At 39.4% G+C, this 25,892-nt stretch overlaps 1 protein-coding gene across 3 annotated transcripts; it reads left to right on the top strand.

Moving 5' to 3' along the window:
• Positions 1-1,643: 1,643 nt before the first annotated feature.
• Positions 1,644-24,645, top strand: LOC123867886 (aminopeptidase N-like). Of its 3 annotated transcripts, none has more exons than XM_045910193.1 (17): positions 1,644-1,897; positions 8,597-8,793; positions 11,243-11,585; positions 11,944-12,144; positions 12,630-12,768; positions 12,867-13,022; positions 16,196-16,516; positions 16,892-17,075; positions 17,908-18,143; positions 18,550-18,730; positions 19,341-19,539; positions 19,938-20,212; positions 20,566-20,756; positions 20,928-21,095; positions 21,568-21,781; positions 22,386-22,533; positions 23,122-24,645. In XM_045910193.1, exons 2-17 carry the CDS (start codon positions 8,611-8,613, stop codon positions 23,247-23,249), a joined length of 3,267 nt encoding a protein of 1,088 aa, XP_045766149.1. In that variant the 5' UTR covers positions 1,644-1,897; positions 8,597-8,610; the 3' UTR covers positions 23,250-24,645. The 3 variants fall into 3 exon arrangements, with proteins under 3 accessions (XP_045766149.1, XP_045766148.1, XP_045766150.1); XM_045910192.1 differs by having other exon boundaries at positions 1,645-1,897; positions 11,941-12,144; XM_045910194.1 differs by lacking the exons at positions 1,644-1,897; positions 8,597-8,793 and adding an exon at positions 10,095-10,407 and having other exon boundaries at positions 11,941-12,144.
• The last annotated feature ends 1,247 nt before the right edge of the window (positions 24,646-25,892 follow it).

Genomic DNA, 25,892 nt, shown 5'->3' with positions numbered 1-25,892 from the left:
CTAGGGCTTTTTTTACCGAACCCTTTCGTCATTCATGAGAAAAAAAATTGCATAACTTGACGTGACTACAAATTGCAAAATTTTTTGATGGCAAAATTGTATGATATGGTGATAATTTATAGATCCGACAATTCCTTTTTTTTTCTTTTTTTTTAATACACATATAGGAAATGCTGGACGCACGTAAATCCGACCAATCCACCCAACCCAACGTCATAGGACGTTGCCCTCCGACCTCTCCAATTATTTCTTCGAGCCCTAGGGCTCATCCCCAGGCGGAGCTTCGCGCTCGCCAAGCCGTCCGTGTGTAGCGGCCAGTAGGGCCTACGCAGCATACCTAGTCAATCCGAAACAACACACAAAAACAAATACCCCTCCGTCAGTGACACGCAGGGGTAATGTGGGGGCGTGATCGTCCCTCGACAGACTGGCAGTCCCGCCAGGTTTTGATCTGCCACGAACTAGCAGGTGAGTCCCATCGCTTTACTAGCTGCTACCAAATCCGTCTCGGAAAAGCACCCGGAACTCGGCGCTATCTCCTGACCTGTACATATTTCGGTTGAGGAACGCCCCTTACGCCCGTCAACCGCAGGATGGTAACTCATGGAGGACGGAGGTCATCATGCGCCCTCTGGCGCCCGGTCCGTCTGTCGCGAGAGGGATATGTCGCCTCACGCTGAACGCTCCCTTTCCCTACGGCAATGCAAATTGGTATCTATCTCTGTGCCGCAAGAATATACAGAAGTAATTTACCTGTACAAGTTATACTATAAAGTTTCCTTATCACTAACACAATAACATTGAATAAGAATATAGAAACCATAAAAACGAAGTGAAAAAACCAGCGCAGCAGTGACGTTGTATTTCTTTGAAACCAACAGAATCGAAAGCTTTGTTTGAGACCGGAAACTGACACATGGCAGGAAAACCCACTGATACCGATCATGAATTTATCCGTGTTACCTATTTCATCGATGCCTATTTCCGTAAACATTGAGAATCTATTTTTTTTCTCCTAAACTGACTCACGGCTTTGGACTCGGTATCGAGTGGGATGTCAAATGAAAGAGGAGAAAATTCTGAGTTCATAAACATAAATCTACTGCAAAATTAAAATATATCAAGCGACAGAAAATCAATTTGACTATAATATTTCAGCGTTTATTAAGACGATCGCAATCGGGTTTTAGTTTTCAACTTTATCTTCTTGTGATGTACCTAACTATAAATTCACGGTTTTCGGATTTTTGTTTGTACTATAAGACCTACCTACCTACCTGCCAAATTTCATGATTCTAGGTACCTATAGGTTGTCTTGAAAGGCACGACAGACAGTCAGACGGACAGGCAACAAAGTAATCCTATAAGGGTTCCGTTCGGAACCATAAAAATAATAAATGCACGACGTTGACGACGTTATCGTCGACTATTATGTAGGCAGGTAGCAAGGTCGTGCAAAACTCAATGATGCTAAGGATGCTAACCAAATTATAAAGAACTCCTTTTTGCCCCTACCTCTATGTAAAAATGGAAATGAGGGATCAAGACAAAATGGTCGTTTTCATCAACCAGTTCCAAAGATCTACATATTACCCGTACTTCTATAAATAAAACCTCAATATATTAACAGGTGAGTGAGAGGTCAAGACAAAATGGTCGATGAGCAAGTAAACCGCTAGCCGCGTGAACGTGCGCACCGCCATGATATCAAACAACATAGATTGTTATTGCGCGCGGAACTCATGACACATTTATTCGGTTTCCGTCAACGTTCCATTTTCAAATTTCGATTAGTATATAGTTAACGACTCAATTGTTGAAAAGTCTTAAGTGCAGTGACGTGTATGTTCTATTTTTGAATTTATTCGGAATTTGGATTTAAAGACTAGCACACACGGTAATTATTTTTTATGTTTTTATTGATTGCTTCGTTCAGTTGATTGATTTAAAAAATACATATTTCAAATACGCACTTACTACATACATAAACTTACGTTTATAAATTAAGGATAAAATATAATAATTATGTTATTATCGTCGTCACAATAGAACAACACCATATTATTATTGTTTAATGAATTAAGTAGGTACTTACATATTTCTTAAATTTTATTTAAAATTATAATTTTGTTATTTTTATACCTAATTTGTTTTTATTTGTTTGGTACTTACTTATTTATTTTATTTACTCAAAAAAATTTTTTGACTAGGGTGGGTACTTGGCCTTGCACATAAAATCAAAAAAGGGCAAGATTTTACTTAAAGAGGTTACATGAAAGCAGTCATTATACTACTTTAGCTCACCTTTAGCTAATTAGTAATCATGAAAACTCTAAATTCATGTTATAGGTATAAACTTACCTACAAAAGTAAAAGTTGACTGACTGACTGATCTATCAACACACAGCTCAAACTACTGGACTGATCGGGCTGAAATTTAACAAACAGGTAGCTATTATGTATGACGTAGACATCCACTAAGAAAAGATTTTTGAAAATTCGATCCCTAAAGGGGTAAAACAGGAGTTTGTTTGTGAAGTCCACGCGGACGGAGACGGGGTTAGTACCTACTTATTAGGTAAACTTCTAAGTAATTACTTACTTGTAGAAGTTTATTTTAATTTAAAAAAAAAATATTGCTTTTTCTATAGTATCTACTGTGGTATCTACCTACAGAAGCGACATGTCGAGATGGCAATCGGGGTGGGCACCCGCACAGCTCCCGGGCTAACCCGGTGCGAGATAGCGAGTGTGACGTGCGGGTGTGCGGGGTGTGCCCCCGCCTCTTACCCCGATTGCCATCTCGACCTGTCGCGTACAAAGCCGTGCTGCAAATCGATTTAGCGTTCCGGTACGATGCCGTGTAGAAACCAAATATGTTTAACAAAAACTGTCATACCCATTTTAGGTTAGCCCGCTTCAAATTCAAATTCAAAATATTTTTATTCAATTAGACTTTACAAGTTCTTTTAAATCATCAAAAGCATCTACCACTGGTTCGGAATGCCTTTCCTACCGAGAATAACCAGCAAGAAACTCAGCGGTTGCTCTTTTCAAAGATTTGATAAGTATACAATATCATGCCATGTATAAAAGCAATTTCGAAGACCCGCGCATTGCTGGAGCGAATTGCAGGTCAAATCCGCGCTCTTCTATCATTTACATAATCTTCGATAGTATAATGTGCTTTTCCCAGGAGCTTCCATCTTAGACTGCATCATCACTTCACCAGATGAGATTGCAGTCAAGGGCTAACTTGTATCTAAATAAAAATAAAATATATATTGGACATATTGGAGGTATTTTTTAATATTCTTTAAGTTAGGTATTATATTAATTTATTGTACGACTTTTGTTATCAATGCACGCTGTGACTGCCCGTAAATGGAGTTACACGAGGCATTTAAGTATAATATTGTAGTCTTTGATTTAAGTGTGTAATTCCGTGGGCTAAACCAAATAAAAAAAAATATCTGTGCGAGGTGATTATTTTCGTAACTTACAACGCCTTTTTGACAACTGCGTTTTAAGTCAATCTATCCACTTCTATTCTGAATCCCATCACAGTGATAGTAAAAAGTAATTATTGATAACAAAATTAATATTTATATGAACCGCAAACAACAGCTGCCAAATCCCAACAGAATCAACAGATAGTGCACACCAGATGACCAGTCACGTGGTGTGCGTACTTAGGTTTATGATGTAACGCGTGTATAAATAGCCTTAGGATCACAATATATCAATCTACATATTTGTTGAATTCCATATAAAATCTAAATTAAAACTAAAAACTGGCCAAGTGCGAGTCAGACTCGCGCTCCGAGGGTTCCAAACTCGGATAATTTTTGCGACATTTTGCAAGATAAATCAAAAACTATTATGCTATAATAAAAATCGGGTCTAGAATATACAGGTAAAGCCTTTCCATATGATACCCCACTTGGTATAGTTATCTTACTATGAAAATTGAAACACATTTTAATTTTTTTTAATGATGTTACCACAAATTCTCGGTTTTCGCGTTTATGTCTTTACTTATGCTATAAGACCTACCTACCAACCTAGGTCAACGGGAAGGGCCCTATAGGATTTATTAACAGGCACGACGAACGGACGGACGGACTGATGGGCGGACGGACAGACAGACAGACAACAAAGTGATCCTACAAGGCTTTCATTTATCCTTTTGAGTTACGGAACCCTAAAAAAATCAAATAATGCAGTGCGAGAAAGCGCGAGTGACGTGCGGGTGTTCGGGGTGTCCCCCCGCCTCATACCCCAATGGCCATCTCGACCTGTCGCGTACCTAACCTACCTACTATTAATAATAATGGTCGCAAGTCTTCTTTTCACCTCTTTACCTACATCAGAGTCACAGTGAGTGAACCTAGATGGTCTTTGAACACCAAAGTAGACCAACCAACATTGGAATTTCGGAATAATTAGGTACCTAATAGGCTGAGATCCGCGAGCATGGACTACGTATTTGTTCAAGGCTGAGAGCATGCAAAAAGTTATTTAAGTTAATTGGTTAGGAATGATAAAATTTTATAGAGAAAAACCCGCCAATTGTCTGAATTTAAGTAACTAAGTAATCAATTGAAGGAATAGATATTATTAACAAGTGTAAATTAAAAATTTATAAAACCCCCGACGATCCAAAGTATTTGAGTTTTCCAAAACATCATTTTCAAATGTTTCAAATAAATAATTATGTATTTAGCCAACGTCCATCTTGACAGCTTGACATTTGTCTATTGACATAATATTATGAACCTAACGGTTATCTAACCTTCTTTTGTACAAGAAAACTAGAAAAGAGCTGATAACTCTTAAACGGCTGAACCAATTTTTTTAGATTATAGCTAAGAACACTCTCGATCAAGCCACCTTTCAAACAAAAAAAACTAAATTAAAATCGGTTCATTCGTTTGGGCGCTACGATGCCACAGACAGATACACAGATACACAGATACACAGATACACAGACACACAGATACACAGACACACAGATACACAGACACACAGATACACAGATACACACGTCAAACTTATAACACCCCTCTTTTTGGGTCGGGGGTTAAAAATATTGAGCATCATCATGAGACATAGGCCATTAATTGTAATTAAAAAACAATCTATCTTAACTATCTATTTAATTAAAATACCTAATGATTAAGCAGTATTTGACACCGTTTTCAATAATGTTAGATCTTACTACACTGGTGTGCTTTCAACAAGCATTACGCTGGCAATATACAATGGAATCAGCGTTGCCAGAATGTTACTTTTGTAACATTTTACGTTACTTTTGACCAGTGACGGATTAACCCTTAAACAAATTAAGCAATTGCCTAGGGCATCACGTCTAAGGGGGCACCAGAAGAAGCACAAAAAAAAATTCGTCCTTAGGGCATCATGTCTCACTCTCACGTCACCAAAAAAAGTTTCTAGGACTAATTTGAAAATTCGCGCGTTTTAAGTTGTCATAGAAAGCGACCTAGAGTCATAACCTCACTCGAGTACGGAACCCTCAGTGCGCGAGTCTCACTCGCACTTGGCCGGTTTTTGATTGTTGTCGCACCTCCTCTTCTAAAGTACGTTACATCTCATCATCTTAATTTAAAAAAACTAATGTTTTTAGGAGGTTAAGGTTTAAAGACCGATTCTAGTTGACATACGGATAGGGGGGCCCCATAGGCATGGATTGCTTAGGGCATCAAGTAGTCTTAATCCGTCACTGCTTTTGACCCCCTCATGTTTCCTCCATGTTACACGACTCAAAATGTTACTTTACGTTACTTTTAGGACTTCATAAAAATATTCAAATTTTTCCCAGCAAACCAAAAATTAATCGTGAAACGGAACGCATCCAAAACAGTTTTTGTTTGTCGTAATTAGCCCATTTGTTAGTTTATTTCACTTTCTCTAAGTTATTGGTCTAAGTTCACTTTGTTTTGTAATTACTCTGTGATTAAAAAAGTGTTTTGTTTGTTTTTCTCTGTGACTGAACTTTGTTTTGGATAATAAAGTTATTCGTTGCGGGCAGGGGCGCCGACTCCGTGGGTGCTCGGGTGCTCCAGCACCCACGAGAGGTAAATAGTGGGTGCTGAGCACCCACGACTGTCTAAAATAATTCTACTAGGTACGGCGCGGCAGTACAAAGTTCACCCAGGTCAGCTAGTACTGATATAAATAACAAAAATATAAGTAGTTAGGTAGGTATGTCATTAAAATGGCTGGAGCACCCACGGGAACTTTAAAAACCCGGCGCCCCTGGTTGCGGGGTAGTGATATTGTAGTTATGTATCTAAGTACAAAAAAAAATTGTATCTTTATTTCGTCAAAATTCGAAAGTGATTGGTTTGTTCGTTATCCTTATCGACTGTGTATATGTGTTGCTAACACTACTTGCTTGGTAAGTAAATGTTGTATACAATGTAGTTTTAAGTAAATAAGTAAGTAGTTAACTAATTAGGGAATCAGTAATGCAAAAACAAAGTCATAGTATTTGCAACTGAAAGCAGTTCGTTTTTGTATTGACTGTCATCTTATTATTAAGTCACATTAGTTTCCAGAAGTTCATTTAGCTATTTACTACTTAGTTATTGTTGTAGGTAACTTCGGTTTTCTTTACAGGAATGAGAGCGAGCTGAGTAGATACCGGCCGGCGTAACTTAAAATTTGAGTTTTGCTATCGAATCTATCGATCTCTTTGCTAAGACCAAGGTAAGTAGTTAGGTACCTACCTAGTATTGTTCAGTTAACAAAACGAATTTGAAATTCCCGCGTAATTTTCTTCACTGCCTACCTACTTAGTGCGTTTTTTTTTATTCTCTCGTCTGGTTTTACAAAGATTAGCCAATGTCAAGTTTGTAGATATTTTCAAGTTAGGGAAACTATATAGTTAAGTAAGGACTTCGTCTGTGCCGGCGCTCGCCGACATACGCACGGCGCCCCTTTAGAGCGCTTCCCAGTTAGTTCCAGCATGGTTCTAGCACCAAAAACGCCAGTGAAACACAAAAACCAGCCACTTTAAACAAAAAAAAAAAAACGCTCCAAAAAGGCACCACACGCGCGCTATGAAACGCTACACAGACAAAGTCCACCTAGTGCGTAGCCCTCAAACTCAAACAGTCCTGTGTTGCCAGATCGCCCGATATAAGACGATTTTAATCTTTTTAACCCCCGATCCAAAAAGAGGGGTGTTATAAGTTTGACGTGTGTATCTGTGTATCTGTCTATGGCATCGTAGCTCTCAAACTAATGAACCGATTTTAATTTAGTTTTTTTTGTTTGAAAGGTGGCTTGATGGAGAGTGTTCTTAGCTATAATCAAAGAAAATCGGTTCAGCCGTTTGAAAGTTATCAGCTCTTTTCTAGTTAATGTAACCTTCACTTGTTGGGGTGATATAAATTTTTAATTTACACTTGTAATAAAAATTGATTACCTAACGAAATAAGTTATAGCTATTCAAAGACATTTTTAGATCCGTTGGTATATTATTATTTTACATATTGATTTGTTTTTTCTTTTTCAGGATCAGCAGTCAATTTATTCAATCAACAATTATTATTACGATTCTTTTTAAGCTTAACTAATGGGATAAGAAAACTGTTTTTTTTAAATTTGTTTATTATAAAAAAATTTGTTTATTATACAAAAACAAATTTTTGTATAATAAAGTGCCATATTAACCTGTGTACCTTATTACTTTTATTTTCCACGAAAAATAAGGAAATGTTACTTTTCTCGTGAAAATGTTACATTTTGAGATGTCTCGTGTTACAATTGACTATCTGCCACTGGCAACACTGAATGGAATAGCCATACACAAGCCATACACCGTCAAGTTTACTGGTCGCCCGCTTCAAGTCTGCTGAACTTGATCGTTGATCGTGTATAGCCAAGCTAGGGCGCATGCGCTAACGACCCATGACAATTTATGGCTGTTTGCTTGCAATAGTGCATGCATCAAAGCCTGGTGATGCTCCCTTGCAACTTGCTTGTGTGTGTGTGTGTTTGTAAAACCCTTTTTGCTGACGTGTATGCTAGTGCAAGTCGAGATAAGTTACAATTCTTAGCTATGTGACTTGGATTTTTGAGCTAAAAGTAAAGCAAATTTTCTCCTGAATACTTTCCATGTTATACTTATGCGGATTTTCTATGCACAGCGACGATATCGGAACGTTATCGCCATATCGCCCGCATGCGATTCGACACGGCAGCCGTATTAGACAAGCCTTCGATTTTTACCAGACTGCGGCAAAGCCAAAAGGAAGGGTTATGATTTTAGCAGTCTATGGTCTGTACTATGTATCACATGTATGTATGTATGTAAGTATGTAGTGTCTAAACTACTGGGCCGATTTTGATGAATGAGGTGTCAATTGATTCGTCGTATTTAGGTCCGGGTTTGTATGTTTGGTACCGAGGTAGCTTGCGTCTCTGTAATTGACATAGGCATTTTAGCCCGGAAAATTAAACAGTTCCTACGGGATCTTTAAAAACCTAAATCCACGCGGACGAATACGCGGGCATCCTCTAGTGAATAATAATAATATACTCGTAATTATTGTAAAACTCGTTTCAGGATGCCTCGCCGCGATGTCTCTGTCCACTAGTCGCCAGCAGTTCCTGGCGTACGAGTCGCACGCGGAGCCCGACATCCACTACAGGAGAAAAGGCGGAGTCTTCATATCCACCTGCATTTGTGTCTGCTTCATCATATTCGCAGCTCTAATAGCCGCGGTAGTGGGCATTATCGTCTACTATGTCACCTATTACAGGGTAAGCTTACTATTTATAGGATATATATATATATATAAGATTACTTATTATTCTCACAAATTAGTCGATACTAGAATTAATTTCTTATACTGGAATTAAAAGTAAAGATTTTTATACAAACCTGTGAGGATGATACTGCACTGTCGCAATTAAAGTACCATAAGCCTACGTTGTCGTATTAGTTTACAAATTGTGAAAAACCAAATTAAATTTGAATTTCGCGGGCAGCCCCGTCGCTTCCACCCTAATACAGTGGACCCCCGGTAATCCGACAAACGTTTTGCAGGGCAGTGTCGGACTATCGAATTTGTCGGATTATAGAGTACTGCCTAAGACCCCCTATAGTCCGGCGTTTTTTATTAAAAAGTACCTTGTAATCCGACAAATTTAAGATCCAACGATAATAATATTCTATATGTCAAAAGTAAACCACATCACATCACACTAATATTATAAAGGGTAAAGTTTGTGTGTATGTGTATATGTATGTGTGTGTGTATGTTTGTTACTCCTTCACGCAAAAACTACTGAACGGATTGGGCTGAAATTAAGAATGGAGATAGATTATCCCCTGGATTTAGCATATAGGCTACTTTTTATCCCGGAAAATTAAAGTGTTCCCACGGGATTTTCAAAAAGAACGAAGATTTTCAAAAAATCTAACGAAGTCGCGGGCATCAGCTAGTTCAATAATAAAATAAACTTGTCGGATTACAGGGGGTGCCGGATTAGACAGGGGCCGGATTACCGGGGGTCCACTGTAATACCTAATCAGATTTCATCGTTGTCATCATCATTATAATGCTATTTTTATTAAAAACTAGCAAACCCGGCGAACTCCGTTTCGCCACCAGATGGCTTCGTTTTATTTTTCACGCTTTTCTCTTGAAATTTTTCCTGAATTTTCTTTGCTATAAACCACACGGAGCCCGAGACCTTTCCAACGAATGCAAAACCGTGGAAATCGGTTCGTGCGTTATGGAGTTATAGCGTCAGGAAGGAAAACCCGACTTATTTTTATATAGTAGATTAAAAATTGTAACTTTAGGACCTACGGGCCTAGGTTCTAGGCTAAAGAATAAATAGAATGGATAGATCTCAGTTTACCTCTGCCCTAATCAGATTTAAAAAAGAAATTATTGGAAAAATGACAGCTTGACATTGACACTTACATTGACAAGAAAACAGTGGTCAGTGTAAATATTACAGACCTGACTGTTGTTTGCTCTATTGGAATCGTCGCAATCACTCTTATTGGTTGAAAATTTCAAAACGCTTGTAATCTCATAGCAACACTTTTTGCGTTGATCGAAAGGATTGCATTTAAGATCCGTAATAACATACTGTGTGATAAAGTGATAACAATTTGTAAACAATACATTTTTGAATGAATTTTAGACAGATTTTACAACTAAAATCTGAGTGGGTTTATTTAAATGAATAACGAGATAACAATGGTTTTTTATACATTAACCATATCTCTCCAACTAATCAGTGCTTGTAACAAGCTTTGTCTGTGAATGTCCATTCAAAATTCTATGCTAGTTTTTTGCGAAAATGTATTTGCAATTATTTAATTTCTTACTTTATTTGGTGTTAAGTGACACTACATCCGTAAGTTTAACTTATGTATCCGTATTAACATTAATTTTAAAATTAATTTTACTGTGAATTTAATTCATCGCCGAGATGCAGATGTGGCTATCAAAATGTTTTAACCAATGACTTCTATGTATACTACTAGAAGTCATTGGTATTAACGGATAGAGTACCTATTAAACTCTGTGTCTATGTATCTCTGCCCTTTAAAACATATCTCAGAAGTTTAAGTTAAGAAATCTGTCTTTATATAAAGGAATGGCATTGTGTGGAGGATAGACTCTTGTTAATCTCCTTTTTCTCTTGAGATTTCTTGAATAAAATAGCTTATGTAAGTATATCTCCAGGATGATTACTAGCTCTGCACCAAATTAGGTCAAAATTGGTTTACTAGATGCGCTGAGTAAGGATATCAGACAGACACACTTTCACATTCACAAATGGATTTTACAAAAAAAAATATAGACCACGAAAAGAGGATCCTGAATGGGATTGATAGCCTAGCGATTAAAACGCCAGCCTTCTGTTGGGGGGGTTGAGGGTTCAATCCCGAGCACTTATTGTCCCGGGCACACATCTCTAACTATTTAGAGTTGTCTGCATTTCTAGCAGTTAAACTTGCTTTGACAGTGAAGGGAAACATTGTAAAGAAGCATTCCTGAGACAGAGTTTTCTATTTCTAACGTTCTCTCAGGTGTGTGAAGCCTGCCAATCTGAAGTGGGCCTGTGTGGTGGACTATGATCCAGCCCTTCTCATTCTGAGAGGAGACCTGTGCTTAGTAGTAAGCCGGGGATGATTGATTATGATGCTAATGACGATGATAGCTCAATAAGCTTCTTATTTTTTTAGGTAACCCAGCAATCGGAAGACTTTTGGAATGATGAACCATTTGGACTATCTACCAAACCATCACCCAACCTCCGCTTGCCAACAACAATCACACCAAGTTTCTACAGATTAAAAATAAAAGCTGACTTAGAAACTTCCACATTTACGGGTGATGTCTTAATAACTATACGAGCGAGTGAGAGTACAAAAGAAATCATCCTCCACGCTAAAGACCTCAGTATCAATGAGAATATTACATTAACGGAGCAAACTTACCAAAATGTACCGACAACAAAATTAAAACGTGAAGTTGCTGAAGTGGAAAATGCCACAAATGAACTGAAAGATTCAACTATTGCAGATTGTAAGTAATCTTTTTATTACAGTTAATAGAATACAACCTATACTAATATTATAAATGCGAAAGTATCTAACTGTTACCTTTCTGCTGACCATTAGTTTAACCGAAAGCTACAGAGATAGCTAGCATCCTGGGGAAGTACCTACATAGGCTAGTTTTTATCCCAAAAAATCAAAGAGTACCCACAAAATCGTGGCATTTACAATAGATCAGCAACGCTGACAGGGTCTGGAACAAACCCTGCACAGCCGCCAACATCAAGAAGAAGAACATATCCCACTGAATTTTTAAAAAACCTAAATTCACGTGAACGAAGTAGGGAGCATGATCTAGCTTAAAATATTATCTTTATTTCTAGTAGACACAGTCAGCAATACCACATCTGAACCGACACCGACCGATGCCACAGCAATGGATAACATCACAATTACTACAACCATTCCTAGCAATGCGGAGGCTACAACAACTAGTGTACCTGCAGAAGTAACTCCTCACTCTGATAAAGAAGTCACCCTGAGTAATGTTCGTGATGTCAGAGTTAAGAACATGGAGTTCAGTACAGGTATTTATTTATTTTATTTATTTATTTTTCTTGTACCAAAATTGTAGTTACAAAGTTATGATAAATTAAGCTATGTACAAAGGAAATGCTTATCTCTAAAAAGAGATTATGGGTATCCCATACTTCCATGTCCATACTAATATTATAAATGCAGAAGTGTGTCTGTCTGTCTGTCTGTCTACCTGCTACCTTTTCACGGCCTAACAGGCCCCAAGGTGCCGGAACGGTGCATCGGAAAGCGCAGCGACTATGTGGACAGACAACATTAAATGTCCGCAGGGAGCCGTTGGATTTAGGCAGTGCAAGAACCTACAGGAGACTATGTCCAGTGATTGACGTCTATCGGTTGACAATAATGATCATGAAGCATAAGCATTCTACACGCATAACGCATAACTGAGAAGTTCCTGCGGTAGTGGTGTGATGCCGTGACGCGAGAGCTCAGTGATTCCTCAACTTGTGACAATATAGTTATTAATTTACAGGCGACCGTCTGATTCTGCATCTGGAAACGCCTCTCACGCCCGACGTCGACTATACCTTGCAAATGGCATTCCACGGAGAGATTCTGAACACTTTAACTGGATTCTATAAGAGCACTTATAGAGAGGGCAATCAAGACAAGTAAGGTTTTTATTTATAACTTGGTATGAAGGTATAACTTTCAAGTAATATAAGTTTTATATAGTAAAAAGTTATAATTTCTTTAAAAAAAAATCCAGGCAATTCGGAGTAACGCAGTTCGAACCGACATCCGCGCGGGCCGCTTTCCCTTGCTTTGACGAGCCGGCATTCAAAGCCAAGTTCGAGATAAGCCTCGCCCACCGACACAACGTCTCCGTCCTCTCCAACATGAGGATCGCCGCTCAGGAACCCATGTGAGTACAACAAAATACATGTATAGAATCTTATATTGTGACTAGCGACTCGCCCCGGCTTCGCACGGGTGTTCTATGGAAAAGTGGTTATAATGGCTAAAATATAAATGTTTGGTTTATACTATCGCGGACTTTTTTGTAGGCATTATTGAGTTCTACAACTTTTCTATAGAAGTCAACCATACATCTCTAACTATTTAGGCAGCGTTCGCGAGAATCGTTAACGTACGGCAGTTTTTTGACGCCTTACTCCACAATTTTCACTACCACGAAAAATCCTATCTATTTTCCGGGATAAAATATAGCCTATACGGATTCGGAAGAATCTTTCTAAGTAATGGTAAAAGAAATTTTGAAATCGGTCCAGTAGTTTTTGAGCCTATTCAATACAAACATACAAAAATACAAAGGTTTCCTCTTTATAATATTAGTATAGAGTATAGATAAGGGGTACATACCACGATTAATTTGGTGTTTTAACTGTCGATATTTCGAGTCAGTTGCATGAGTCGTGTTCACGACGGGACTGCAGGGCTGCGAGGGATGAAGTTCGAGCTGTTATGGGCAATATGATAAATAAGCTTAAAATCATTAATGTATAGAATAGCTCATCAGAACACAGAATGTGTACAACGCGCGAACTGACTGGAATGTATCACATCACACGGCGATGTCTTTATTTCAAATTAGTCAAATTTTTTTGTCATTGCTTAGGCGTTAAGTTTTATTTTAGTTTTATTCTAGAATAAAACTTTCTCGCGGGATTTTGTAAACATATATCCACGCGGACAAAGTTGCGAAAGGCATGATCTAGTAAAGTATAAAGTATTTATTTACGAAAAAACTATTCAATTTCGGATTAAGCATATTGCGTAGGCTTTACTGGCCGTGGAGCTCCGCCTGATGTGAGCCCTCAGCTCGGAGAAATAATTGGAGATATAAAGTGGCGACGTCCTTCTAAGGACTACTAGACTCCTGTGAGGCTCGGACCACGACTTAGGATGAAGTTGGCTTGGGATGGATGGATTGGTTGGACTAGATTAGTCCACTCCGTACGCCACCGAGGCCTTGGGATGAGTTCATGTTATTAGAAATCGGGGACCTATAAAAAGGCTTTCAAATGCTTCGCATGCATGCACACAGTGCGACAGAAAACGTTAATCTGGTAGTGTGAGCGAGATAAGCCATCAATCTTAACTTACACAACACTTACATGGCAAGGCCTAGTGCCTACTTTAGAAAATATTTGACCAAAACAAGAAATTTACCTACTTTAATTTTGTAGTGTTACGATACGATGTAGTTATATAAAATTAACTATTATTATTTATTTCAAAACGGCTAGGTTTAGGTTAGGTTTAAAGAGTTTATTTCTCAGAAGAACAATGTTCACTTATATGAGAATAATTCTAAATATAAATATAGATAAAACATAATTTTTAAAGGTAGGTACGGCTGCCACGCAAATTAAAATGTAAATACATGTAAATAGTGTTACATTGGTTTTACATCTTGTCTACGGGGCCCTTCGTGTGTGAGTTCGATTCGTACTTGACCGATTTTATTATTATTTAGCTATCACATGCGAACTTCATGCGCACTGTTTACAGATCGTAATCATCAAATTATCATACATTAGGTTGTTTACACTGACGCGGCGTGTTTTACTTATTATCACGTTAAGGGACCTGTTTAACTGGAATTGGGATGATGCCTATGTCAAAACTAAATTATTTCTTGGTAATTATTAATTAGAAGGTCTTCCGAAATTCGTGAAATCCACATCCGCTGCTAGTTTTAAGTTTGCTAACTGTTTCAAATAATCAATTTAACTAAATAAAACCGGCAAAGTGGGAGTCAGACTCAGATTATAATTAATACTAGTTGACCCGCCCCAGCTTCGTACGGGGAGCCTACCTATTCCATAGACAAAGTATGGGTACAATACCTTCTTAGGGGTGGAATTTCCAAAAATCCTTAATGAATTAGTAAATGCCTACATCACAAAAGAACCAACTCTCCAAATTTCAAATTTCCAACCTCAGAGGATTAGGCAACGCCTTTTCAGTGAGGATGTCTTTTTATATGTTAGATTCCCCATCAGAAAGACATTTCTTAGAACGCGTAGTCATATTACTATGATTTATGAGATAGCAATAAACTCTACAATTGGTACCACTTAAGCTTATCATAATATCATAGTGTCCTCAATTCAAAAACGTTGCAATTGGTCTGTCACCGTGATATGCATTTTCCTAAGGTGTGATTATTATTTACCTTAACTTTATAAGTACAATGGATTTTCCCGGTTATTATTATGGTATTTTATGACCCTCGTGTTTTTTTTAGCAATTTATATTCAGTAGGTATACTTAGTATAAAATCTTGTGAATATTGTTCCCGTACGATGCCGCGTAGAAACCAATCAGGGGTACGGGTGTAATGAAACTTCCATACCTCTTCCAAGTTAGCCCGCTTTCATCTTAGACTGCAATAGACTTACCATCAGGTAAGATCGCAGTCAAGGGTTAACTTGAAACGGAATAAAAAAAAACTACTGAGCACGGGTCTCCTCTTGGAATGAGAATAGTTTGGCCATAGTTCACCACACTACCCAAAATCGGATTGGCAAAGCTGATACACCTTTGAGAACATTATGGAAAACTCAAGCATGCATGTTTCCTCGCGATGTTTTCCTTCAACGTTAAAGAAAGTGTTATTCAATTGCTTAAAACGCGCATAACTCAGAAAAGTTAGAGGTGCCGTTACCGGAATCGAACCCTGGACCCTCTGAAGTGGCTTAGCCACAAAGCTATCATGCTTGGATAGTATTTTTAAGATCCTTCATGTCTTGGCGAACATATTAAAATACATACATACAGAACAGAATACCAGCGTTGTGGGTACATTGTGTATCCACAACATCAAGCTGAGTTTGGGCCCTTTCGTTGGCACGACACATAATACATACATAATATACTGTTTAAGTTAAGTTAGTTTTTAAGTTTTATATTTTAAATTTTATATTTTAGGGTTTATATTTTTTATTTTTTATTTTTAGTTTTGTATAAGCGTCTTTATTTGTAATACTATGTTTATGTGTCGGTTTCAACGAATAAATTTTATTCTATTCTATTCTATTCTAAAAAATACTAACAATTTACGTTTTACAGTGAATCAGAACCAGGTTGGCAATGGACCCATTTCGACCGATCCGTCAAAATGTCCACATACCTCGTCGCTTACGTACTATCCGACTTCGAATACCTGGAGACCAGTTACACCAGCAAAGACAATGTGACCAAACCCATCCGGATATGGGCAAGACCATCGCTGATCAAGAACGCCAAATACTCCATGTCAATCATCCCAAAACTCTTGGCTTTATATGAGGACGTGTTTGGAGTGCCGTACGTTTTGGATAAAATCGATTTTGTGGCGATACCAGACTTTTCCAATGGAGCTATGGAGAACTGGGGGTTGATTACTTTTAGGTATGTTGGCTTGACTTTGCTGAAGCTGTTTTAATCTTTACGGACACTTCAAAATCTATAAAGTATAACACTGACAATATTTTGACCAATTTATTGTTATTTTTATGAATATTACAGGAAACTCCATTAATTTTTTTAAAACGTGTTGTTTGAATCCTGATCAAGCTAATTTTTTATGGTAATTAAAACCAAAATTTAAAAAAGAAGAAAAAAGAAAAAGGTTTTTTTAAAGTTGCGCCACACATCACCAGTTTATACATATGGCTTTGGTTTTCCCAGCGCCCCTAACACTTGAGCATTAAGCCAAAAGGCCTCAAGCAGAAGAAGCACCGGATTCAACTATTTCATGTTCACCAATTATTTCACCAATTTCAGAGAAACAAACCTATTATACAACGAAGATGATGGAGTTCCCCGTCTCAAGCAGAACGTGGCAATCGATGTGGCTCACGAGTTGGCTCACCAGTGGTTCGGCAACCTCGTCACGATGAAGTGGTGGACCGACCTGTGGCTCAACGAGGGCTTTGCTACTTACATTGAATACATCGGCGTCAATCACGTGAGTGTCTCATGTAGCTCAGCTCATCTCGTGTGGCTCATCTAACTCACGAGTTGGCTCATCAGTGGTTCGGCAACCTCGTCACGATGAAGTGGTGGACCGACCTGTGGCTCAACGAGGGCTTCGCTACTTACATTGAATACATCGGCGTCAATCACGTGAGTGTCTCATGTAGCTCAGCTCATCTCGTGTGGCTCATCTAACTCACGAGTTGGCTCATCAGTGGTTCGGCAACCTCGTCACGATGAAGTGGTGGACCGACCTGTGGCTCAACGAGGGCTTCGCTACTTACATTGAATACATCGGCGTCAATCACGTGAGTGTCTCATGTAGCTCAGTTCATCTCGTGTGGCTCATCTAACTCACGAGTTGGCTCACCAGTGGTTCGGCAACCTCGTCACGATGAAGTGGTGGACCGACCTGTGGCTCAACGAGGGCTTTGCTACTTACATTGAATACATCGGCGTCAATCACGTGAGTGTCTCATGTAGCTCAGCTCATCTCGTGTGGCTCATCTAACTCACGAGTTGGCTCACCAGTGGTTCGGCAACCTTGTCACGATGAAGTGGTGGACCGAACTGTATTTTTTTAAAGTTTACAATATATTGCAAATAAAACATCTAAGTAACGCTTAGATCAACGAACGTAGTGTAGATAGGCTACTGGGGGTCAATGTTGCGCCGTAGGTGGGGCAATTGACTCCGAGTTTTGCACACGATACATTACAGGTTTCTAGGTGAATACTAAATCACTAAAACTACAAAATAAGGCAAACGGTTGTGGGCATGTGATTGTGTTTTGGTAGTTTTTAATTTTGATCTCGCTTTTGCAGATCACACCAGAATGGAACATTCTAGAGACGTTCACTCGCGACAAAATGAGCCTGCTGAGATCCGACGCTCTCAAGAACACCTCCCCAGTGTCCAGACAAGTGGTGGACGCGTCTGAGATCTCGCAGAAATTCGACGAGATCTCTTACACTAAGGGTGCCAATCTCATCCGGATGCTGAATCACACCATCTCCTATGATCTGTTCCACGAGGCCTTGGTTGGGTACTTAAATAAATGGTGAATATTTGTTCTACCCCTTTTGAACATAAAAAACTGTTTTAACAAAAAAACGCGGTTGAGATCTCAGAAATTCGACGAGAACTCGGTGCTGAGTGATACTGAGTCATACCATCTTGAATGATCTATTCTATCAGGCGTTGTTTGGTTCAACCAATCATCCTGTTTGCGTCCACGGCTGGACATAGGCCTTCCCAAGAGCGCACCACTACACACGATCCTCCACCTTCCTCATCCACCCACTTCCCGCTATCTTCTTGAGATCGTCAGTCCAGAGGGTCGGTTGCTGATACGCGGTACGTTATTGATTGATGCTGAATAAATATTTTATTGTTGTTTAGACTGGTGGTTGGTCACTTGAATAAATATTCATGATAGTATAATTTGTTTTCACAATTAATTTCAGGAAGTATCAAAACGCGGAAGAGAACGACCTTTGGGACTCAATGTCAGAAGCGACTCGTTCAGATCCGAGCCTGAAAGGACTCTCCGTGAAGGAGTTCATGAACACGTGGACGCGCCAGCCAGGCTACCCCGTCGTCAACGTCTACAGGGACTACGATACGGGATACGTCACTTTCCAACAGGTAATTATATTTTCGGAATACACATAATGGAAGAATGGAAACCTTTATATAATCATAATATGTTAAGGTTAGGCAATAAGATCTGTATTTCATTGGCGTACATTCGGTTTTAGTCGGCGTTGGGTTGCGCTTTTCTGCGCAAACGAATTTTGCCGATGTGACTTATAAAAATGGTTGTCATCATCATCATTATCAACAATCTATAGACGTCCACTGCTGGATATAGGTCTCTTGTAGGGATTTCCTAACGCCTTGGTTTGCGCCATTAGTCTTGCCCATCTTGGTCGGGGGTCTTTAAACGCTGCGCTTCTCGGTGCGAGGTCGCCATTCCTTCACCTTGGGACCCCAACGTATATCGGTTTTTCGAACTATGTGCCCTGCCCATGCCACTTAAGTTTCGCCAACCACTGAGCTATGTCAGTTCCTCTGGTTCTCCTACGGGTCCCCTCATTACCGATTTGGTCACGTAGAGTAACTCCAAGCATAGCTCTCTCCATCGCTCGCTGAGTGACTCTCAGCTTTCCTACGAGGCTCAAAGCGGCCATGTCTCGGATCCATATGTCATCACTGTACAAAAGTGGTAGTACTATACAAATATGATTTTCTCCAGAATCTGTTTACTCACGCACTGGAAGTATCGGCAAAGGCCAAGGATCAGAAGTGGAGTATCCCCATCAGTTACACCACGATGGACGTTCCTTCTGGCGACTGGAGCACTAAGCCCAAGCTATGGCTCAACGGGAGGACCCTGCGGCCTCAGCTGCCCGTCAACCGGACCCAGGCCTTGTATGTTAACGTGGATGCTATTGGTGAGAAACATGGCTTACTACCAATCATTATAGACATGTTTGCGTTTGTATTACATGTATTATTAATTAGTCAATGCCTGCAACTTCGTCAACCAGATATAGGTTTTTGTAACTCCGCGGGGATTCTTTGATTTTTCAGGATAAAAAGTAACCAATGTGTTAATTCAGGGTATAAGCTATCTGCATGCCAAACCGTTTCGTTGTAACAAACATCCAAACTCAGTATTTACAATTATTAAGTGAGATATTCGGTAAATTATCTGGTTCGTTTTTGTAAGCTGACTAAAAAATAGCCGGGTAGATCATATTTTCAGCCTTATGTTAACTTAGTAAAGAGAAGACGAAACAATTTGCGTTTTTGGGTGCTCTGGTTTAATGGGATAATTCTTGTTTTTTAGGTTACTACCGCGTGAACTACGATCAAAAGAACTGGGAGCTTCTCAGCGCGGCTCTCAAATCTAAGGCCATAGACAACCCCATAACAAAGGCACAGTTGATAGACGACGCCTTCAACCTGGCCAAAGCCGAGCAGCTCAACTACAGCTACGCGCTCGGCCTCGCCACTTGCGTTCTCGACGGGGAGGACTCGCGTTTCGTGTGGGACATGCTGCTCGACAACATATCCTTCCTCAAGCAGAACCTGAGGGCCACCTCGGGATATATTTACTTCCAAGTGAGTTGACGATGCTTCCTGACCAAAGCCGGGCAGCTCAACTACAGCTACGCGCTCGGCCTCGCCATTTCTTCAAGGAGAATCTGAAGACTGCATATGTGTTTAAAACTTTACAATTATTAATATATTACTAGAGCTGGCCGCATATTGCCAGAAATCATCTGTCAAAAAAAATTCTGACACTCTTCGAAAATCAAAAACGTATTATATATCCGATCCGAAAAAAGTCTGCATCGTTTCTATCGGTCTAATACAAAATATTTGAGCAGATTGCCTTCTGTCACGAATCTGAATGATTTCTGACAGATAATTTCTAATATTATGTGGCCCGCCTAAAGTATCTGGTGTTCCAGGATTACATCAAGCTCCTGCTGAAGAAGCAACTCGAACGAGTCAACTACGGGCTCAACAAACCCAAAGATGACAACGAAGCGTTCCTTATAGAGAACCTGGTCCTCTGGGAGTGCCTGATGGAGTCGCCCCGGTGTTTGAAATGGGCTAAAGACGAGTTTGAGAAGTGGATCCAGAACCCGGAATTGAGCGAGTAAGTGCTATTCCAGAATTACATAAAGGAGTTACTTCGGGGATGAGGAAGCGACTGAAGAGAGTCAATTATGGGTTCAACAAACCCTAAAACGACAATGAGACTTTTCTGTCGGCTAAAATAATTGTATAAAGGATTTATTGGCTTATTATTTCACGTCCTACCTTCCAGAGTTCCAAACTATCTCCGCTCCGTGGTATACAACATGGCGATTAGATACGGCGGTCGGCGCGAGTTCGAGCTCGTCTGGGAGCGGTACCTCAACGCATCAGATCCCAACACGCAAAACCTGCTGCTGTCCAACCTGCCCGCCACGAGAGAGGAGTCGCTGATTGCCTTGTGAGTCGTTATACGAAGATTCATTTTACGCCGTATCCACGCGTTGCTGTCAACGCTCGTATCAACCTTGACCGGTTATGAATGAATGGATAAGCGACGTTGGCAACAACGTGTGGACGGATCACGAACTTTGGGGCGGATTCCTTTGAAAAAACCGACACAGATTGGCCAACCCATGACGTGGCGTGAGTGTCGGGCCCAATGCTAAAATTAAAATTCTCGATTCACACGTTGAGCAAACAATGTTGAGACTGGCGTCGGAGCCAATGTGTGGAGTCGGCGTAACACTAACCAAACAATTTCACGCACACAGGCACAAAAACATATACATATAGCTCGCATAAACGCACGCAGCACTCACGTAATAGGTCCTCTAATGCATTATACACGTAGACGCACGGACGCAACATGCACATGAAGACGGGACATAATACACACGCGTATAAAATAATAATAATATATTTGTTTTCAGTTTGCTAGAGAAGAGTCTCACGGACATACCGAACCAGAGTGCCTCGGTGCTCTGGTCAGTGGAGCCGCCAGTGGGCAGCAAGGTGGCGCAAGACTTCCTCATCGCGAACTTCGACAGGGTGTACGACAAGTTCTCGCGCATCGACTCCTTCATGTTCCCCATCGTGCTCAGCTGCGCCTTCGGCAGCATCCACACCGACGACGAGCTGGACAAGGTAGCCCTCACGTAATCCATAGACTAAACTGAACTCAGACGGCGCCACAAGAGGTCCGGCCAGTGTCAAGTCAACATTTTTTGTTTTGTTTGTTCAACAATATATAAATAAAATAAATAAAAATATTTTTAGTTCAATTAAACTTTTACAGTACTTTTGAATCGTCAAATGCTTCTTTCTACCACTGGTTGGAAATGCCTTTTCTGCCGAGAAGAACCAGCAAGAAACTCGGCATAAGAGATAGTTTACGCGATAGAAAGATAGGTGTTCGTTAAATTTCAGACCGCAGCGCTGTGCGAGGCTGAATTGCACTTGTAACAAGAGTCGCTATTTATTTAAACACCTTTGCGAAGTGCGCCTTTTGCGTGCGTGCCCGTTATCAAATCTTCTTCTTTCTTAGCCCTTACTAATCCATTGTTGGACATAGGCTTCCTCACGTGCACGCCATTCTTCTCGGTGCTGGGCGAGCCTCCTCCAAGTTTTTCCCGCAAGCTTGGTAACGTCGTCGAACCAACGGGATGGTTGTCTTCCGATGTTTCTCAAAGATCAAATCTTCCCACCACTTAAATCAATTATGGTGAATAACAAGATCTTCCGTCACCAGCTCAAGCACATGGCGCTGCAACACAAAGACAAGCTGCTGCCGATGTCCCAGGTCCTGCAGAAGATAATAGACACGGCCACGCTGCGCATCAGCTGGATACAGCGGCACGCGGCCGGCATCAACGACTGGGTCAAGCAGTACGTTACTGGTGAGCCCGAATTATTCTATAGAGCGCCCATGTGAAAAAATTGCGACTTTTGGAAGCTTGCATAGCCCTTATAGACACTTTGTTGCCTGTCCGTGTCTCTCAAGAAAATCTATAGGGTACTTCCTGTTGACCTGTAATCATAAAATTTGACGGGTAGGTAGGTCTTATAGCACAAGTAAATGGCAAAATCTGAAAAGCGTGAATTTGTGGTAACATCACAAAGAAAAAATTGAAATGTGTTTCAATTTACCAACTATACCAAGTGGGGTATCATATGAAAGCGCTTTACCTGTACATTCTAAAACAGATTTTTATGCATTTCTGTCTGATTTATCGTGCAAAATGTCGGAAATAATACCCGAGTATGGAACCCTTGGTGCACGAGTCTGACTCGCACCTGACCGGTTTTTATTTGAAAACTAACTTGCTTATGTCCGCGACTTCGTCCGCGTGGACTACACGGATTTCGAACCCCCATTTCACCCTCTAAGGAATTATTTTTCAACCGAATTTTCTTAGCAAAAATCTACGTCCTAAGTATGTAACCCTAAAATTGTTTTTTTTTTAATTATGATAATTTTCTTTCAGAGAATGCGACGCACAACAGTACAAACTCAGTGACTACCCCTCCGGCGCCCACCCTCACGCAAAACATCACGATAGACATCACAAACAACACGAGTACAACGCCTAGTCCGCTAACTGTTAATACTTAGATTTACTCGCTAGTGCTACTCCCGTCCAAAGATAAAATATTCCTTTGTAACCGGACAACCCCGAAAATAGGCTAGTTTCGCTTAGGCCAAAAAATATACCTTTGTTACCAACCAAACACAAACAACGCTATACTATTTCAACATTAATGTTATTTTGACGCTTGCGCTGTGTTGTAAAAATTCAAGCGGTAATTAAACTACCTAATTAAGTCACAATAATCCTAATCGAGATTAAACTAATTTAATTCCAAGAATGCTTAGGATTAAATTAGTTAATTCTCCGCTTAGTTCTTTGAAGAGTTTCTGACTTGACGCTTCTAAATGCTCTAGGAGATGGACAGATAGGACGCGGCGCGTTGCGCGTCGCGTGTTGCGTTGCGTCGCGTTGTTTCAAACATACAGAATGTAACCAGAACGCTAGCAAAAACGAAGACAGGTGATAGTACTGATGATTACTGATAAGATACCACAAAAAAGCTGTATTTTTTCAAAGCTCACAATATGTTGCAAATAAAACATCTGACTGACGCTAGATGTCAACGGACGTTGCGTAAGTAGGCCACTCGGAGTCAATGCCAAGTCGTAGGTGGGGCATTGACTCGAATTTTGCACGCTCTACATTGCGGCAATAGGGCAATTTATTTAATAAGGTTATTGGCATTGGATTGTGTTTAGGTAGTATAATAACAACCCTAAGTTTTTGCTAGTGTTCTGGTTACATGTTGTAGTATTTTTTGCAAAGAATTATTTTACTTATCACAATCTGCTGTGATTTGAGAAGGGTAGGTAAAAACTAAAAATATAAAATAATGTATATTTTTTTTTTTTTTTGAAATGTGTATAAATCCAATGTTATCTTGATTGGTGCTCTCTTAATTTAAAGATATTTCTTATTTTCTCAACATCTTTACTGTTTATTGTTTATAAAGTTACCAACCTTATTGATGAAGTATTTTTTGTGCCATAAAATAATATACGTTCATGTTATTAAACTATCGAAAAAATCAAAATGATTGCACAACTTTTATCGATTTAGTTTACGTACAGTACCTGGCAGGAAATATTGAATATCAAACTTTAGAAAGAGAGGTAAGGATTTCCTAGTGTGTTATTTTTGCCGTTAAGACCGACGAAAGATTCGTCATTCCTAGTGTTTATATACTCTTTGGTCATTCCTTTGTTACGTTACGGGAATAAGTGACAGAGACGACGCTCTACGAAGTCATCTCTTTCTAAAGTTTGATGTGCAATATTTACAAGTACCTCCTTTTCTATTAAGTAAGCACAATTTTTTTAAATCATTCCAGAATCGCCTCGGCTACTTGATTTATTTTTTTCGTTATTTTTTGTGTGAGGACATATAAATAAAATATTAAGGGTTATTATTTCAATCGCTTGACAATAATAGACATCTTGAACTGACAAATAAAGGTGTTTTATAGAAAATGTATCAATTTAATTCCACAACACAAAATTGTATAACGTCCACCCACCACCGTAATGTGTGCTTGAGTCAGAGTGGAGTTTGTAATGTGCAAAGACCTTTATAATATTACTTACCACTATCGCGATTGTGAATTGTTGTGATTGGGTGAGTTTATGCCTTATTTATGCCTTTCTTGATGCAACTTTCAATTTTTGCCAATAGTGAGAGAGTGACAGCCAATCAAAGTTGATTCACACTATAAGTAGCTGTCTTGGTGCTAAACATAGCTAGTCGATTGCGAAAAGGCACCATCAATCATCACTACAGCCTTATTTGTTGTGATTAAAATTCTTATGCAACAAAGCATTTCAGCCAATAGTGAGAAAGTGTCAGCCAATCAAAGGTAATTGCGATCGTCTACAGCCAATAAAAGGTGTAGCTGAACGTCAAACTATGGCGGTGGCTAGCTTATAACATGACGATTGAAAAATCAACCCTTAAACAATTTTCTAGTTCCTATTACTAATTGAAGAATATCTTGAATCGTCTTTTATAATTTTGAAAGATTTTTAAATTGTAAGTATTTAAATATAAGTAAAATTTAAAAAAATGTTCTCTAAAATAATTAGGTTAAAAAATAAATGTTCGATTATTTCACTGTCTTTTATTATTTCTATTGTAGGTAGGTATACAAGATTTCAATATTCCTATCCCTAAACTTGCCTACCGATATAATAATCTATAGATAAAATTGGAGTGTCTGTCTGTAATTTCGAAATAACTACCGCATATTAAGGTCATATGGTTATTTGAACGATACTATAACCGAATCACACGTTTTTAAAATTTTTGTCTGTCTGTCTGTCTGTCTGTTTGAAAAGGCTAATCTTGGGAACGGCTGAACCGATTTTGACGGGATTTTCACAGACAAGTAGAGAATTGACCAGGGAGTAATATAGGCTACTTTTTTAACCGACTTTCAAAAAGGGATTTGTGTTTTTCTACCTATGTACACCGAAATCTCCGAGATTTCTGAACCGATTTGCGTCCTTTCTTTTTTAATCGATAGAGGAACTTTGCGACATTGTTTCATAAAAAATTTGGAGTCCAACTCCTCAATCCTGATGCTGCAGGGGATCTAACCAATCCACGCGAGCGAAGCTGCGGGCATCAGCTAGTATTATAATAAGGCTGCTTTTCTACCAAAATGTGCAATA

Source organism: Maniola jurtina, chromosome 8 (assembly GCF_905333055.1).
Source record: "Maniola jurtina chromosome 8, ilManJurt1.1, whole genome shotgun sequence".
Lineage (NCBI taxonomy): Eukaryota > Metazoa > Arthropoda > Insecta > Lepidoptera > Nymphalidae > Maniola > Maniola jurtina.
Note: the sequence above shows the minus strand (reverse complement) of the source record. Positions and strands in the feature narration are given on the sequence as shown.

What these genes read in the sequence shown, in the direction of transcription:
- LOC123867886 (XM_045910192.1), top strand. Translation starts at nt 8,611, where the DNA reads ATGTCTCTGTCCACTAGTCGCCAGCAGTTCCTGGCGTACGAGTCGCAC. An exon ending in ATCGCCGCTCAGGAACCCAT is followed by an intron (nt 13,023 to 16,195) that starts GTGAGTACAACA and finishes TACGTTTTACAG; the next exon opens with TGAATCAGAACCAGGTTGGC. An exon ending in CAGAACCCGGAATTGAGCGA is followed by an intron (nt 20,757 to 20,927) that starts GTAAGTGCTATT and finishes CCTACCTTCCAG; the next exon opens with AGTTCCAAACTATCTCCGCT.